The 14,530-nt window shown below is 47.4% G+C and overlaps 2 protein-coding genes across 4 annotated transcripts; both read right to left on the bottom strand.

Moving 5' to 3' along the window:
• Positions 1–482: 482 nt before the first annotated feature.
• On the bottom strand, positions 483–1,660 carry LOC118505312 (proteasome subunit beta type-5). The gene is made up of 3 exons (XM_036040950.1): positions 1,416–1,660; positions 953–1,345; positions 483–884 (listed from the first exon to the last, which is right to left on the bottom strand). Exons 1-3 carry the CDS (start codon positions 1,560–1,562, stop codon positions 570–572), a joined length of 855 nt encoding a protein of 284 aa, XP_035896843.1. The 5' UTR covers positions 1,563–1,660; the 3' UTR covers positions 483–569.
• A 2,248-nt stretch (positions 1,661–3,908) lies between these two features.
• Positions 3,909–13,263, bottom strand: LOC118508556. 3 transcript variants are annotated; one of them, XM_036048448.1, is made up of 12 exons: positions 13,250–13,263; positions 12,966–13,181; positions 10,359–10,726; positions 10,180–10,292; positions 9,770–10,107; positions 9,542–9,707; positions 9,118–9,458; positions 8,882–9,047; positions 8,728–8,809; positions 7,764–7,881; positions 6,448–6,622; positions 3,909–5,473 (listed from the first exon to the last, which is right to left on the bottom strand). In XM_036048448.1, exons 2-12 carry the CDS (start codon positions 13,148–13,150, stop codon positions 4,103–4,105), a joined length of 3,423 nt encoding a protein of 1,140 aa, XP_035904341.1. In that variant the 5' UTR covers positions 13,151–13,181; positions 13,250–13,263; the 3' UTR covers positions 3,909–4,102. The 3 variants fall into 3 exon arrangements, with proteins under 3 accessions (XP_035904341.1, XP_035904343.1, XP_035904342.1); XM_036048450.1 differs by lacking the exons at positions 12,966–13,181; positions 13,250–13,263 and adding an exon at positions 10,836–10,983; XM_036048449.1 differs by lacking the exon at positions 6,448–6,622 and adding an exon at positions 6,040–6,332 and having other exon boundaries at positions 4,180–5,473; positions 12,966–13,261.
• Between the last annotated feature and the right edge of the window lie 1,267 nt (positions 13,264–14,530).

Raw genomic sequence — 14,530 nt, 5'->3', positions numbered from 1 at the left:
ATAAACGCACGAACCGGAGAATGACGAAGCCGAACCGAAGTGGCGATGATGTTCGAAAGCCGGGTGGTGTTTCGAAGATGCACTTTCGAAATGGAAAAGCAAATAAGTTTTAAAATTACAGTTACATTACAATGCAATTAGTTTATTTCGGCGTTTTACGTATAATTTATTGATAATATCAGTACAAGCGATTATAATCAGTCGTGTGTGAAGTTTGGCAATGGTATAGAAGCTGTTCAAAATTATTAAAAAAGCAAATCTTTTACGTATTCAGTTTTGTATCAATATATGTTTTAGTTTTGATTTTCAAATGATAAATGATTCGTGCTAAATGTAGTTTTTTATAAACCTTGGTCGGCTCTTTCCTTACTGTGTATAAATAATAAATCATACAAATAGCATGAAGATGCCAATCCGGGAAGAAACGGATTTTAAAATTTGTCACATTAACTCGTTATTTAACAACACTCCGAAACAGTTGATTACAAGAGCGATGTGTTTGAATCAATTTTATTCACCAAATTTGGAAACTTATTCTTCCTTCCTTCCCTTCATTAAACACTAACCACCTATGCTGTTTCACCAAACTTCTTATTCTTTTCTTCCTTGAACTGGAAGTGCAGATCCATGCAGTCCTGGTTGGAGATGTTAACCCAGCCCGACGGCTTGATGTGGTACACACGCACAATACCACCAGAATAGGCATCACGGTGAGTGGCGTGGTAGATCGCACGTCTGCCGAGGTCCTGTGCTTCCTCGTCGGTCAAATCCCAGTGATAGCCGGAATCGAGCACGCCGTACGCATAGATCGAACCACTGCCAACGGAGAACACCTTGCCGGGAGTTCGAGTACCTTCCGAGTCGATATAATACAGTTGAGGTCCCTGAAAGGACAATATTACATTAGCTCCGTTTTCTGTTCGTTCTGCTCCATTCAATTTACAACACTAACCCGTTTGTCGTATCCGGCCAACATCATGCCCATGCTGAGACCCATACCCTTGTAGTAATAAACAATGTTGGACATGATTTTGCTGGCGGCCGCTACCGAAATTCGTTCCTTGTTGCGCAGTTCATAGATGCGACACTCCTTGGCCAGCACACGGTCCCAGTAAACACAGTCGGCCGCACCTCCGGCCAGCGTACCCAGCAGATAGTCATTAATCTCCACAATCTTCTTCATCGTCTGCGAACCAATGAACTGACCACCGGTGGCACGAGAGTCGACAGCGAGAATGACTCCTCCCTGGAACCGGAAACCGAGTGTGGTGGTACCATGATCGAAATCCATCTTGATGCCGCTCGATTCACCAGCGGCTTGCAGCTTTGCCAGATTCAGTGCCGGCTGTGGAAGGAACAGAGAAAAGTAAGTTACAGAAAGCTGTTTCGTGCCAAAACACACGGCTTAACCCTACATCCTGAAACGGAGGCACTGCAAGCGACATGTTGTTCTGTATGTTCTGCGTGTTCAGTGCGATGTCCCGGTGGAACATGTCGCTGCCCATGGAAGCGTCGTTGAACAGACCGCCCTGAGGGAATCCACAAAGTTCTGCTAGAGCCATTGTTGATGTACTTTTCACTGAAATAAGCTGCGAAAACAAACTGCACTCGTTCGTGACTATGCGGTGAGTTTCTGGACGAAAATGATGACAAACAAAAATCTTTTTGACAGCCGCACTGTCATTACGTCGGAACCTTACAACAGTGGTATGTTCGCGGGATTTGATAGGTTCTGTTTTTGAACGGGTTTTGAACGGCCAATGAAACGGTTGTTTTATATCGTTTGTGACCGGTTGGCATCTACTTATTTTTAATACATAACCCTTAAACATCGGTTTTGTCTTTAATTTTTAGCAAAATTGTTGTTGCTACGGGAACAACAATGGACGTAAAACATCCCCGTTGGTGAACCGGCCACGCGAAGGTATGGCCGATTCGGAAAAGGAGTCGCGCACCTTCCTTCGGGCGTTGAATCGACGGATACAACGTACCTCGCACAGGTCAGACAAGTGGCTTCATTCCCGGATTACCGGGCGATCTTCCAAAAGTGGACCTGATGGGAGGGGCGGTCGCGATTCTTCCAATTCCTCCGACGGAGCAGTAGGTACTACTAGAGCACCGGCCCGAATTCCGTAGGGAGGACGAGGTCGAATCTTCCGCTGACCAACGCCTGGACACTGGCTTCTTTCCTAGCTTCCGACGAAGTGGTAGACACCACTGAGGGGTCGAATCCGGTCTTCGGAGGGGAGCTAGGGGAGATTTGCGGACGGTTCTCACAGTCATGATTCCTAGTAATTTCCGTTGGAGTGGTAGACACCGCTGAGGGGTCGAATCCGTTCTCCGGAGGGAAGGATTATTTCGGATCTCGTGCCTGAAAAGAACTCTTACGAAGTGTTCGGTTCGCCGGTTAAGAATTGTGTCCTCTTTATTGAATAAGTTGATTTCTTTTATACTAATTTTGGGGTACCTTAGAACTAGACGAAAGATCATTCTTTCTTGTTTAACTATTTCCTTTCCAGAATCCTTTATGCTAAAGTTTAACTCACTATCGTAGTCACAAACCACCAGTTCAAACCCATGCTATAATGTTCGTTCATTAATCAGGAACACTTGCGTTTCACATAAGGTAAACATTCATCGCGCTGGACACACTTGCCGTTTGTCACATGCTGTAATGTAAACGTTAATCGCGCTGAATGCGCATGTTGAGGCGCGCATTGTTCTATAAACATTTTCGATGCTCTAGCACCGCGCTAAAGGCGTTGTGTACGCCACACTGTATCGTAAACATTGGTCACGCGCTGCTAATGCCTTATCCGCGCTGATTTGCTGCCTAAGCTGAAATCTTCTCGGTGCGTGGGACATTCTATCGAAAGAATTGTTTCTTTCATGCAACATGTTTAATCAAGATTTGGTTTGATTATACCCAAGGTTACCTTCCTCTGTCCCTAACGCTGTCGCGTTCGCAACAAAAACACTCAACTAAAAAATTATAAGTCCATCTTCTTGTGTTTCTTCTCTTTTGGAAATATTTTTCGTTAGGAAACTTTAAACAGTCTGGGATTCTGGATTCCTATACTTAGTATACCTGTAACTGTCTGTTAATAATTCTAGACTCCTTTACTTACTATACCAGCGCACGGGATAGCAGCTGATTTTATTCTGTATTTTGATGCAACGGGAAATTGACGAATAAACTAAATAAGATAACCTACAGGACGAGTTCCTTCATCCGGTCCTGTTAATTAGAAAGCTAATTAAGTTTATCACTAAATGAAATAGATTCTGGTCATGGCGGCAGTTTAGTAATAGTAGTGAGAGTTGGTTTGGTAACATGACAGAACCGGGATCAAATTCCATCCGGACTGTTGCTCAACACACTGGAACGACTATCAACCAGCAGGAATGTTAAGTCATTTGCGAAACCCTGCATAAGTCCTCAAAGTTCCATTAACTTCCAACAAATTATTGCGGTCAATTTAGTGGTCTAACGATGATGTTAAGTCTATCTAAAATTAGATCAAACCCGCAAAATCTCCACCATGTAGACCGGTTAAAAAGAGCTTACAAGCAGGGACTTTTGATGATATTTTCATGATTATGATCAGCTCACCGGAGTCTGGCAAGTTTCTGCATAATAGTGAGATTATCGTACAGCTCATCAGATGTACGGGGCAAAAACCCTTCTGAGTATATATCAGACGAAAGGGCCGTATGGTGACTGAAACGATAGTTGAGCAGTTCTTTCACATGGCAATACTGAATATTGAGTATCAAATCTCATACGGACCGTTCCCCTGTAGCAAGGACTAACCATCCAACTACGTGGTATCTGTTTATATGAGCCCATTTTTAAGATGCTATGTAAGGCGTATGTAAGTAATGGGACCCTCTACATCAACCAAACGTTATGTTGTTAAAATTTTATTCATTGTTCAGAACATGGCAATCACTACAAACCGCCCGATTGAGCAGTGGCTACAAAATAGGTAGATATAGTACACTTATTGAAACAATTTCACAGTCAAACGCACAACATCACGCCACATCACCCACAAACCAAACCAACGCATGCAACGCAGTCAACCGTTCGCTTATTCCTTCATATGGGGTTGGGACTGGCCGCATCATAGTTTTTGAGCACGGTCGATGTCGGTGACGGCGTTTGGCTCAGATCGGGACTGCTGCCGAACAGGCTCGGACTGCTAATGCTCAGCTTGGGATAGCTATCGATCGGTTGGAACTCGCAAGTTTTCGGAAGCTGCTGGCGAGGTAAGCTGTTTCTGCAGCAGGGATGCACCGACGATGGCTTATCGTCCCGCGCCGGATGGTTGTTTGTATCGCTGTCCGTTAGCTCCTGCCCGGGATGATGCACCGGAACGTGTATTCCCCACAGCTCGGTTACCTTCCTTCTGTTCCACTGCGACTGCTGACTTTCCTGACTGCTGTTTGCCGGTTCCAGTGGTGGATGGGGCCGGTGCTGCTGCTGGTACTGGCGTGGCGGCGGATGATGCGGATGGGACTGCGGATGGAGCTGATACTTGGGTGGGCGATTGTGCGACGACTGGTGGTGCTGGAGCTGCTGGTGCGGGTGCTGGTGCGACAGGCTGCTGTAGTGTACCGGTTCCGGTGGCGTAGCTGGATTCATCATAAACTTGCTCAGGGGCGTACTGCTGTGCATCATATGACTGTTGATAGCCCTGGTACTGCTGCTGGTCGTAGACCTGTTGCTGCTGTTGATCGTACTGCTCTGCGTAACCCTCGTACTGCTGCTGATCGGTGTACTGCTGTTGGGTGGAATCATATCCGGCTGCAGATTGATCGTCCAGCGCCGAGTACTGTTGCTGGTCTCCCGTTGGATACGCGAACTCTCCGTACTGTTGTTGTTGTTGTTGTTGTTGTTGCTGGGCGGTGTACTGTGCTGTGGCGGGGTCAACGGCGTCCGCTGTGCCATACTGTTGGGATCCTGCCAACGATTGCATCGATTGCCGTGAGGCTCTTTGGTCGGCCACGGATTCGCGCGACAATCGCCCGCTGCTTCCCGATGCTGCTCCGCCTCCGGCGCTGTCCGGTTTAGTGGAATCGCTGGTTCGTGACAGACGCTCCGGTTCCACAGTACGTCCATACTCCGACTCCTTTGGAACGCCTCCGGACCCGCGCACTCCTTCGTCGTTGGTGACAGAGGAGCGTGACAGCCGGGACTCGCTGCGCTTGGGCTCAACGTAGTCGGCGACGGAGTTGTTTCGGGACAGTTCGGGCGGTTGTTTCGGTTGGGCGTACTGCTGTCGATCGGATGTGCGCGACTCCGGTCGGGATGATTTACCACCACCAGCACCTCCGTACTGTCGTCCAGTTCCGACCCCGGTTGTTCCATCATCGAAGGTGTCTGAGACGGGTGGCACGGTTCTACCGTTGCTAGCCGGTGGGGCATAGCGTGCGGCAGTGCTTCCGGGGCGTGATCCTGAGTTGACGGCTGTGGAAAGTTTGACGGAGAATGCATTAACAAAAATTCGTGACATACGACGCGGGTAGACGGTTAGCTAAAGGGGAAAGCAGGCGAGAGTGGCCGAGAGCTGCACCATGGCTGAATTTCCCTGCGGTGCAACGCAAAGCGAGGTCAGTGACGTGTCTTGGGGGAAACTTCTGTGCCACGAACCGCCATCGGCAGCCCTTCTTGCGTGAGAACGGTTGAAAGTCTTTTTTGTGCAACAATTACAATGGAACCACCCGCGAGCTAGGCTGACTATTGCCTGTTCGCGGTGATTAGGAACATTTTCGACAAACAATAAGTGTGGCCCAAAGCGTAAGAATTATGCTAATAAAGTTTGCAGAACCATTTGGCGAGCGAAGCTACAGCAATACAGTTTACATCACGGCGCCTCCCGTGTTCCCATGGCGGTGCAGGTGAGAATGGGAACTGCTGGAACGCTGGCATAAAGTGTGTGTGTGTGTGTTTGTGCCTGTTCTGTGTGACCAAACTGAAGCATATTAGCCGCAACTTCCTACGCGGCGGATGTTTAACAATTTCTGTGCGAGTACCTTCGTAATTGTTCACATCATCACGCACAATCGATTGGTTCGGGGAAGGGCTTGAGTAGGCAGCGGCTGCACTTGCATCAGGCACCACACTAGAGCCGGCAACACCACCCGGGTAGCTGTCGGCCTGATTGTACAATGTGGCCTGCAGATCATTTGAATAGCGATTGTCATCCAGTGCAGGATTTGTCGAAGCGTACTGATTAGTATCGTTGCTAGCGGTGGCGGAAGGATTCGTAGTATTAATATGTTTGGAGAGAAATTCTAAATTTTCCTGCAGATAATCTATCTCCTGCCTGGATGTGGTTACAATCACAGTCGAAGTCGAGGAAGAGAGAGAGAGAGAGAGAGAGAGAGGGAGAGAACGAAAACAAGGGAAGTTAGAGGGGTTTACCGCCCATAGTACCGTACCTGATCGTGAGCGGGCGACGTAGAATCATCGTTCACCGGGTCCCGGAGATCGCTACCGGAACTCGCCACACTGGACTTCCGAAATGCGGGACTGATCTGTTTGTAGTTATGCCAGATTTGCTTCAACCGTTCCATCAGTTCGGAGTTCGTTTGGCGTAGCTCCCGCTTTTCCTCTCTACCCCCGGAGGTTATCGGAGGATTTCAACACATAAAAATGGTATGAAACGAAACGATAAAGCGCGACCAAATAATGAGTGATCATGACAGCAACAACCGAAATAACTACCAACCTAACAAAAACGCTACATGATCGTTAGTGAGGATATGTACAGAATCGGTAAATACACAAACAAGGAAGGTGCGTCAAACGGCTAATTGCAGTTGGGTACTTGTACACGGAAGCTTTGTTGAAACATACGTACTATCGCTTCCAAACAGACCTAGACTCTGAACACTAGGGAATGAAGCACGGCAAGTGTGTGACTGTGGCTCGCGCGCTTAACGAGGGCTCTTAGGACACCGCGTCACGCTGGTCATCACCGGAGCTATCGGTTGCGATAGCTCGGCGACCAATGCGCACATTGACGTCGATCTTAATAGGGTGCGTTGGACGATCGCAAGGCACAACCCCGTCGCTCAACGTGTTCCCTTTGCCATCGGTTTGCTTCGCAAAGGGACGCGAGCAGGGGTGAGTATTGCTGTGGCTGTTGCTGCTGCTGCTGCTGCAGGAGTTTTCCACAAACTGGTGATGAGTCCGGGCAGTTGTGGAGCTGTCCGACGGGTGATTCTCTCTGCTGTGGTTCGAGGTCCGCGGATGCGTGGAAGCTAGGATGGCGTTGTTGACAGTGTTCGTAGAATGCGTTAGTATCCGTGAAACGCACCCGTTTCCTTCGCTCGCGCCTGGACAAGAGGCGAGCGCACCGTGTGGTTGTCCAAAGACAGTGCAGCGAACAGTTCAATGGGATGAGCATGAAGATGATGAGGGGGAGCATGGTGAATGGAGGATCTGGTGTTAGTAAGGGGATACCAACGCGTGCACAAACCAACGGAAAGTTGCACTACACTCAACGGTTAAAGGGGGGAGTAGGACTAATGGTGCGAATAGTTGAGTAAAAGACTCATGTCAGTTCTGTAAGAGACGATCCTCGTTTAACTAGCTTACGGGGGATATTGTACCATGCCCGGCTAAGACAAAAAAACCCTACATGAACGATTAACTAAATTGAACTCCACTACGTTAGGCAAACGAACTTCACAAATCAAACCAAACGAGTTTCAAACGCAAATTCACAAACAACGATTCAATGTTCAAGTACTTATGCTTCTGTGTGGTGTCCTCTAACTTATGCGTCAAGCTTTTGCATTCTGCAGTTAGTTTTTCCATGAGCTGTTTTTGATCTTGTATCATGCCCTCGAGTTCGGAAACGGTGTTGGCTGGAGCGGGTGGATGCAACGTGTACCGGAAAGAAAGAGCGGAGAAAGAAGAACATTTGTGTTGAGCGTTTTCGGAATGCAACAGGAAAGTGAAAGCCGTTGGCTGTTCTCGTGTGTGTTCAGTTCAGAAACCCAACCGGAACGTTGGGCTAATCGACACGAGAACGGCCACGCGTACATCATGTTTCCACACTAGACTGTTTTTTTTTTACCCTTGTAAAATGTAAAATAGCTCATGGATAAACTATTGAGAACGTACCCCCATTTGCGTAACTGGTCTTATCAGTGGCAAGTAGATTGGTTTGTAGCGCGAAGACGCTGCATGTGCGAACCCCAGCCCAAACAGCAGCAGGCGGCACATCCAGCGTACGCGTACAGTTAACGGCCCGATTCGCCACAATTCAAACTCACACTTCTAGGCCCCGTGATTAATTTTGCCAGCATAATTAGCAGTAGAAGCGAAGAGAGCGAAGTTAGCGTGCAAGCAGCGTATCATTAGTTTTGAGGTGTGAAAACAGAACATAAAATTACGAAATTCAATAACCTATCTGAACAGCAAGCACAGCGCAACACTCACGGGCTGCAAAACGTTCCAGCTAGAACAACGCACAGAAGAGACACACGGCTCATATGAAATGGGGGAAAGGTGCATGAATTCGATTGCAAATGATACACAATGAAAACAATAGATGTACACGCCGAAACAATGACCGACCGATTGTAACCGAGTTGGATTGTGTGAGTTTTGGTTTTTGTTTGGGCTTCAATAGCTTACCCATAGCGTGATTAATTCATTTCAATCAGCATTGGATGGACTGGAGCATTATGTACTCGGTCGGTACTTACTGTGCTTAGCTTCCATGTCGGATATGATTTTGGCGAGCTCCTTGGACGGTCGTGTCTCTCGGTTAAGCTCCCCAAGCGTTAGCTACAAACGAAAGGATGGTCGTTGTTAGTTCTGTACAGTAGATGAATTGTTAGCTGGCGATCGTGAACGTACTTCCTTCTCCAACGAAGCGACATCATCGGCTAGCTTAAGATTTTCGCGCTTCGAGTGCAGCAAGTCAGCATCGGCACGATCGAGCCGCTGACGGAGGGAAGTGATTTCGGCATTCAGACGCGACACTTCCACCTTTGACTGACGCTCGGCACGCTCAAGCTGGAGTCTTTGGTGCGACACAACAACAACAAAAAAAGTCACTTAAAATATCTTCTCCACACACGGCCAGATCCTACCTCAGCGAAGTGATCTCCTGCTCGAGCGACTGCTTTTCGGCGCTCGCCTGATTCAGATCGGACATAAAGATGGCCGACTTGTTCTTCAGCTCCATCTTCAGCTCGTCGATCTGCGAGCTTTTCTGATTCAGCTCGCGCTTATAGTCCGACTCGATGCGCTTCATGCGTTCCACCTCGAGCTGCAGCTTGGTCGCGTGTTCCCACTGGCTGCTAAGGTCTCCACCCAGTTGATCCACGTGATACGTATAGCGACGCTCGGCAATGGCACGCTCGTCCGCAATGCGTTTAGCCATCTCGTGCTGCACCTCGCGCACACGCTCGTGCTGCCGCTCTAGTTCATCCTGTAAAGCGCGGGAAGAAGACGTATGCTTAATTGGTTCCCCCCTCACGTGCCCACTGCTCATTTGCAATCTGTACGTCATACCTTCAGGCGCCGAATTTCGATCTCGGCCTGGTTGCGCTCGAACGCTACCTGCTCGATCATGTCACGGCTGCGTTGCGATTTGCTGAAATTGCACGCCTCCGTATCCTTCAGCTGGTCAATCGAGAGCTGCAGCTTGCGGACCGTTTCTTCCAGGTTTTGTTTATCGCTGGAAACGTGACAACAGTGTGAAGTTCCCGATCGAGAAAAACAATGGAGGCAACCGCTTACCGCTGAAGATTGTCCACCTGCTTCCGGTAAGCATCGGCGTTACCGACGTCACTCGCACCATGCAACAGTTTGCGCTTGTTCTCCTCATTCTCGTTGAACAGCTTCTTCAGATCGATCTGCGATTGTGCCAGCTGGGCCTCGAGTTCGCTGATTCGTGACTCGAAAACAATGCTCGGACCGGACAGTGCACCCTTACCCTTACCACGGTCCCCATAATCCACGTCCTCGCTTTCGGATGAGTCGAGCTGATATAGTGCCTTGGACCGCGATCGATCCGTGAGGGCTTCGTTCTCCGACACGACCTCCTTCACTTTCTTCAATAGCGTTGAAAGCTCTTCCTGTAATCAAATGCATCGTGTGGATGTCTCTAATTAATTGTTCTAAATCAATCTCTAAATATTAATACAAACCCTGCAATATTGCGATTCGCGTTCTAGCTGCTCAATGTAGCTTTCTTGTTTTTCAATAAATCCCAACAGTTCTGGCGGAGGTTGCGCCACTTCGAGGCTCTGTGTGGCATGCCCTGAGGATAGGAAAATGTAATTTAGAAACAGTGTTATGGATTTCCATCAGAACTTACAACGCCTACCTGACGATGGAGCTGGATGCAAGCTAGAATTGGAAAGGGCCGGTTTCAACGGTCCTGCTGCTGTATCCTTGTGCAGGAAGCTGTATCGCCGACCGAGAGTGCTTCCGTACCGTGTAACGGCCGTCGAGGGAAAGTATTTGGACACCTCCGTTATGGAGGGTCGTTCCACCACCGACTGACTGTCGGACACTTCTGATTTGCCATCGTCGACGCTGCGATAGTAGAAGGAGGTGGCTGCCTTTGTCGGTTCGTAGGCTTCCGTCAGTAGGAACTTCAAGCGGTTCACAGCCTCGCGGTACGCGTAATCGGTGAAATCGAACGTTTTCTTCTTGTACAGCGGTGTCTCAATTTTCTCGGTGGACGTTTTCCTGTGGTACGGAAAGCATGAAGAGCCACATTAGGTTAAGCATTTCCGTAATCAACACATTTGTGTTGTACACAATACATAAGTTTGTAATGTTTAATTAGACTTATTACTCTGAATCCATGATTGTTTGCGCAATTATTGAACCAAGAGCACACTTGTGTCACTTTTAATAATATTCTAACCAAAAAAACACAACTATTTTATGCATCTTTATCAGAACACTTTGCAACCTTCGACTATTGGCTGTCCCTCGTTACTTTGGACGAAAATGATTGCTTCTGTTTGGCTAGCGTAAACAATGATCGCCATGGCGTTGGTTGCCCCGGACAACGCAAGTGTACACGCGTGCGCCTGGATTCGTTACTGCGTAGCATGCGATCCTCACTGAACCACCACGAACGAAGAAGGGTTCGTTTTTAATTGGGGGAAAGTTGTTGCACGCGTCGCAAGAACGTGACGACCATTATCACGGACTTTTACTACATTTGTTCAAAGGGTTGGCCCATTGCGAGAAACGTTATGTAGTTCATTAGAGGGATGTTAGGTTAGGAAAATTTAAACTCAACAGATTTTGGAAACAAATGTGTTGACCTACAAGAATGTACAAATATACAGCAATTAGCAGTCCTCTTCTTCTTTTGCACTACATCCTCGAAAGGTCTCAACAAATTTCTGGCTTTCGGTCACTTGATTTTAGCCGTAGCTGGATATTCAGCCCTGCGTACAGGGAGGCGGTCTGGATGAGATTTTAACACCGATTCTGCCGCATGAAGACCGGTACCGCTAATGCCTCGCCCACCACCCGCCTGACCGTCTCGCAATTAATATTCTTCCTTCTTCCTTCGCACTACAACCTCGAGAGGTCTCGGCCTGCCATTTCTGGCTTTTCTGTGACTTAATTTTACCCGTAATAAAGTAGTCAGCCCTAGGTACGGCGAGGCGGTCCAGATGGGATTTGAACCCCGGCTATGCCGTGTGAAAACCGGCGCCGCTGTCGCCTCTGCCACCGGACCGCCCACCGCAATTAATATCAGTATTTAATATAATTGATAATGAATTAAAGCTTAATTTGCACTTTTTGAAATTGTAACATCGATTAATTTTGTGACAGGCGGCTGTACGACCAAGCCGTTCTTACCGAATAAAAACACAATCTTTGTGATAAGGTGTGGCAATCAGCAACTGGGCGGCACGCTAGTGGATGGGACAGTGGCGCCGGTCTTCATACGGCAGAGCTGGAGTACAAATCCCTTCTGGGACCGTTCCTCCATAGTGAGGACTGACTATCCAACTATGCGCTATCAATAAGTCTAGTAAGCCATAAATGGCAGGCATGACCTCAGAGGTCGTTAGGCCAATAAAGAAGAAGAGCAACTACGTGCCAAGATATCGGTAAAGATTTTTGCAACATATTTCTGCTAATATCTTTACCCACGTACAGTGCCTGGTAAGATTCAGATGTAAAGTATACCTGATCATAGTATACTTTAAGGCGATAAAGGACGTGGACCTCAGAAAACTGGGCGTTATATTTCTTCTTTAGCTTCATAACTTCAAGAGATCTTTGCCAGCAAATTCGGGTTCCTATTGGCTTGATTATACCCGAAATCGCTGGATAGTTAGTCCTTCCCTTTCCCCCATAGTGAGGACTGACTATCCAACTATGCGGTATCAATAAGTCTAGTAAGCCATAAATGGCAGGCATGACCTCATAGGTCGTTAGGCCAATAAAGAAGAAGAGCAACTACGTGCCAAGATGTTGGTAAAGATTTTTGCAACATATTTCTGCTAATATCTTTACCCAAGTACAGTGCCTGGTAAGATTCAGATGTAAAGTATACCTGATCATAGTATACTTTAAGGCGTTAAGGGACGTGGGCTTCAGATAACTGGGCGGTTATATTTCTTCTTTAGCTTCATAACTTCAAGAGAACTTTGCCAGAAAATTCGGGTTCTTATTGGCTTGATTATACCCGAAATCGCTGGATAGTTAGTCCTGCGTACGGAGATACTGTCCTGAGGACGAGATTTGACTTTCAGCACAGCGTTGTGAGGATCGCCGCCGCTTTCTCCTCGGTCGATTAGCTTAGAATTAAAATTGTCAGGAAGTGTAAATAACTGATAAGACGAACTGTAGTAAGTACACGCCCCCAACACAATCTATCTTGTCAGCACATTATAACAGTCCATGAACAGTATACATCACAATCAACACACTAATATAACCATATTCTGCTTGCCTTAGCTTGGGTTTCTTCACTTTGGACATTATCACATCCTTGTCGAGCGCACTTTTTGACCGCAGCCCCGCGGACGAGGAACTGTATCCTTTGCTGCCGAGGTAGGTGAGCGAAGAGTACGGCTTCGAGCCATATCCCAAGTATCCGAGTGAATCCGCAGTATTTAACCCGTATCCAGTTTTCATGCTGTTGTGGTGTGTACTGTAAACGTTTGTACTATCTTAGGGAACGGAAAAAAAACTTATCACTTGTTTCAATAGGCAGCCGCACCTATCGAGACAAACCTTCGCGACGTACCGGAACTGAAGAACCCGCGGACAAGACGTGTCAGCCTTTTATAGGCACCGACCGGTAGCAAAAGAATCGCCCGGGAAGTCTGTACTACCAAAAGATACACCTGGTACACCGCCATGCCCAAATCAACAAAGTCCCTAGCAACAGACATTCGTCGTGTGCCATCGATCGTACGGAATCGGTGTCCGTATGCTGGAATTTGCTTCGGCCCGAGGGGGGGTGCCAACATTCCTTCAGTCCCTTGTCAACTGGGGAGGCGACGATCGACGCTTCTCCTCGGTCGGTTAACGTCGTTCGGTCGGGTACGGAAAAGCTTTGCCGGAATGATTAATCATCGTTGCGTGCATGGTTAGCATAAACCGACCCGATGGGTTGAAAGTTTCGGGTGGCATGGGGCAGCAGAAGCTTTTATGATAAACAAATTTTGGCACAAAATTTATATGTCGCTCCACCAGCAGGGGGCACGGGACAACTTACAGCGAACTTACCGCACGGTTCTAGTGGTGTGCATCGATTTTATGCTTTATTGTTTTCTCTTTCCTTTTTCTTAATGTTCGGAAGGAACCGTGAAAAGCGCACATTTATGGGAAATTGCGAATTTTCGTCGTTTGGTTTCCAGTTTACCATTGAAGCTTAAGTGGCATAATAGGATGAGGAAATGGAATTGGATGAGCCACTGCTTGAAGGAGACTGTCGTGAGACCAAAATAGCATTCATGGTGTATACATTTAGAGCAAAACATATTTTAGCTGTTTTAAAACTAATTCTCTTAAATAAAAAAAAGTTAAAAGAACTACTATATCTAGTTTTTTGTATCCTTTAATTCTGCATCCTCATTATCCAATCCATAACCGCCATTCATTTTTTTGTTATTCGTTGTGATGGCTTTGTTGTAAGTGTTTTATGTAGTGCATCGTGTGATACGTTGACGGAGCAGTTGCATTCGAGGGCAATTTCCATACTGCCGCAAAAAGGAGGCAGATTTTTTTCGTCTGCAGGGGCAGTGTGCTGCAGGTCAGTCCAGCTTTGATACAGCGGGTCCACCTGTGTTGGCGTTGGGTCCGGGAGTGGTCGGAGGGTACAGCCTCGTAAACAGTGGAGTCACTTCTGCTGTTGCGAGTTGGGATTCGCCTATCGCTTTTGAGGTCGATGTTGTCTTGGTCGATCACGGGCTGTGTCATTGCTGGGCTATTTGGAGAGTATAGCACGCAGAAAAATTCATGTTTGTACTGTCCAAATATCTGTGCTTGTTTGTTTCAGTCCAAACCCAG

The sequence above is a fragment of the Anopheles stephensi genome, chromosome 2 (genome assembly GCF_013141755.1).
Source record: "Anopheles stephensi strain Indian chromosome 2, UCI_ANSTEP_V1.0, whole genome shotgun sequence".
Taxonomy (NCBI): Eukaryota; Metazoa; Arthropoda; class Insecta; order Diptera; family Culicidae; genus Anopheles; species Anopheles stephensi.
The sequence above is the reverse complement of the archived record's forward strand: the minus strand, read 5'-3'. Positions and strand labels throughout refer to the sequence as shown.

What these genes read in the sequence shown, in the direction of transcription:
- LOC118505312 (XM_036040950.1), bottom strand. Translation starts at nt 1,562, where the DNA reads ATGGCTCTAGCAGAACTTTGTGGATTCCCTCAGGGCGGTCTGTTCAAC. An exon ending in CAGTGCCTCCGTTTCAGGAT is followed by an intron (nt 1,346 to 1,415) that starts GTAGGGTTAAGC and finishes TTCCTTCCACAG; the next exon opens with CCGGCACTGAATCTGGCAAA. An exon ending in TGGCCGGATACGACAAACGG is followed by an intron (nt 885 to 952) that starts GTTAGTGTTGTA and finishes TTGTCCTTTCAG; the next exon opens with GGACCTCAACTGTATTATAT.
- LOC118508556 (XM_036048448.1), bottom strand. Translation starts at nt 13,150, where the DNA reads ATGAAAACTGGATACGGGTTAAATACTGCGGATTCACTCGGATACTTG. An exon ending in GCATCCAGCTCCATCGTCAG is followed by an intron (nt 10,293 to 10,358) that starts GTAGGCGTTGTA and finishes TCCTATCCTCAG; the next exon opens with GGCATGCCACACAGAGCCTC. An exon ending in GCGAATCGCAATATTGCAGG is followed by an intron (nt 10,108 to 10,179) that starts GTTTGTATTAAT and finishes ATTTGATTACAG; the next exon opens with GAAGAGCTTTCAACGCTATT.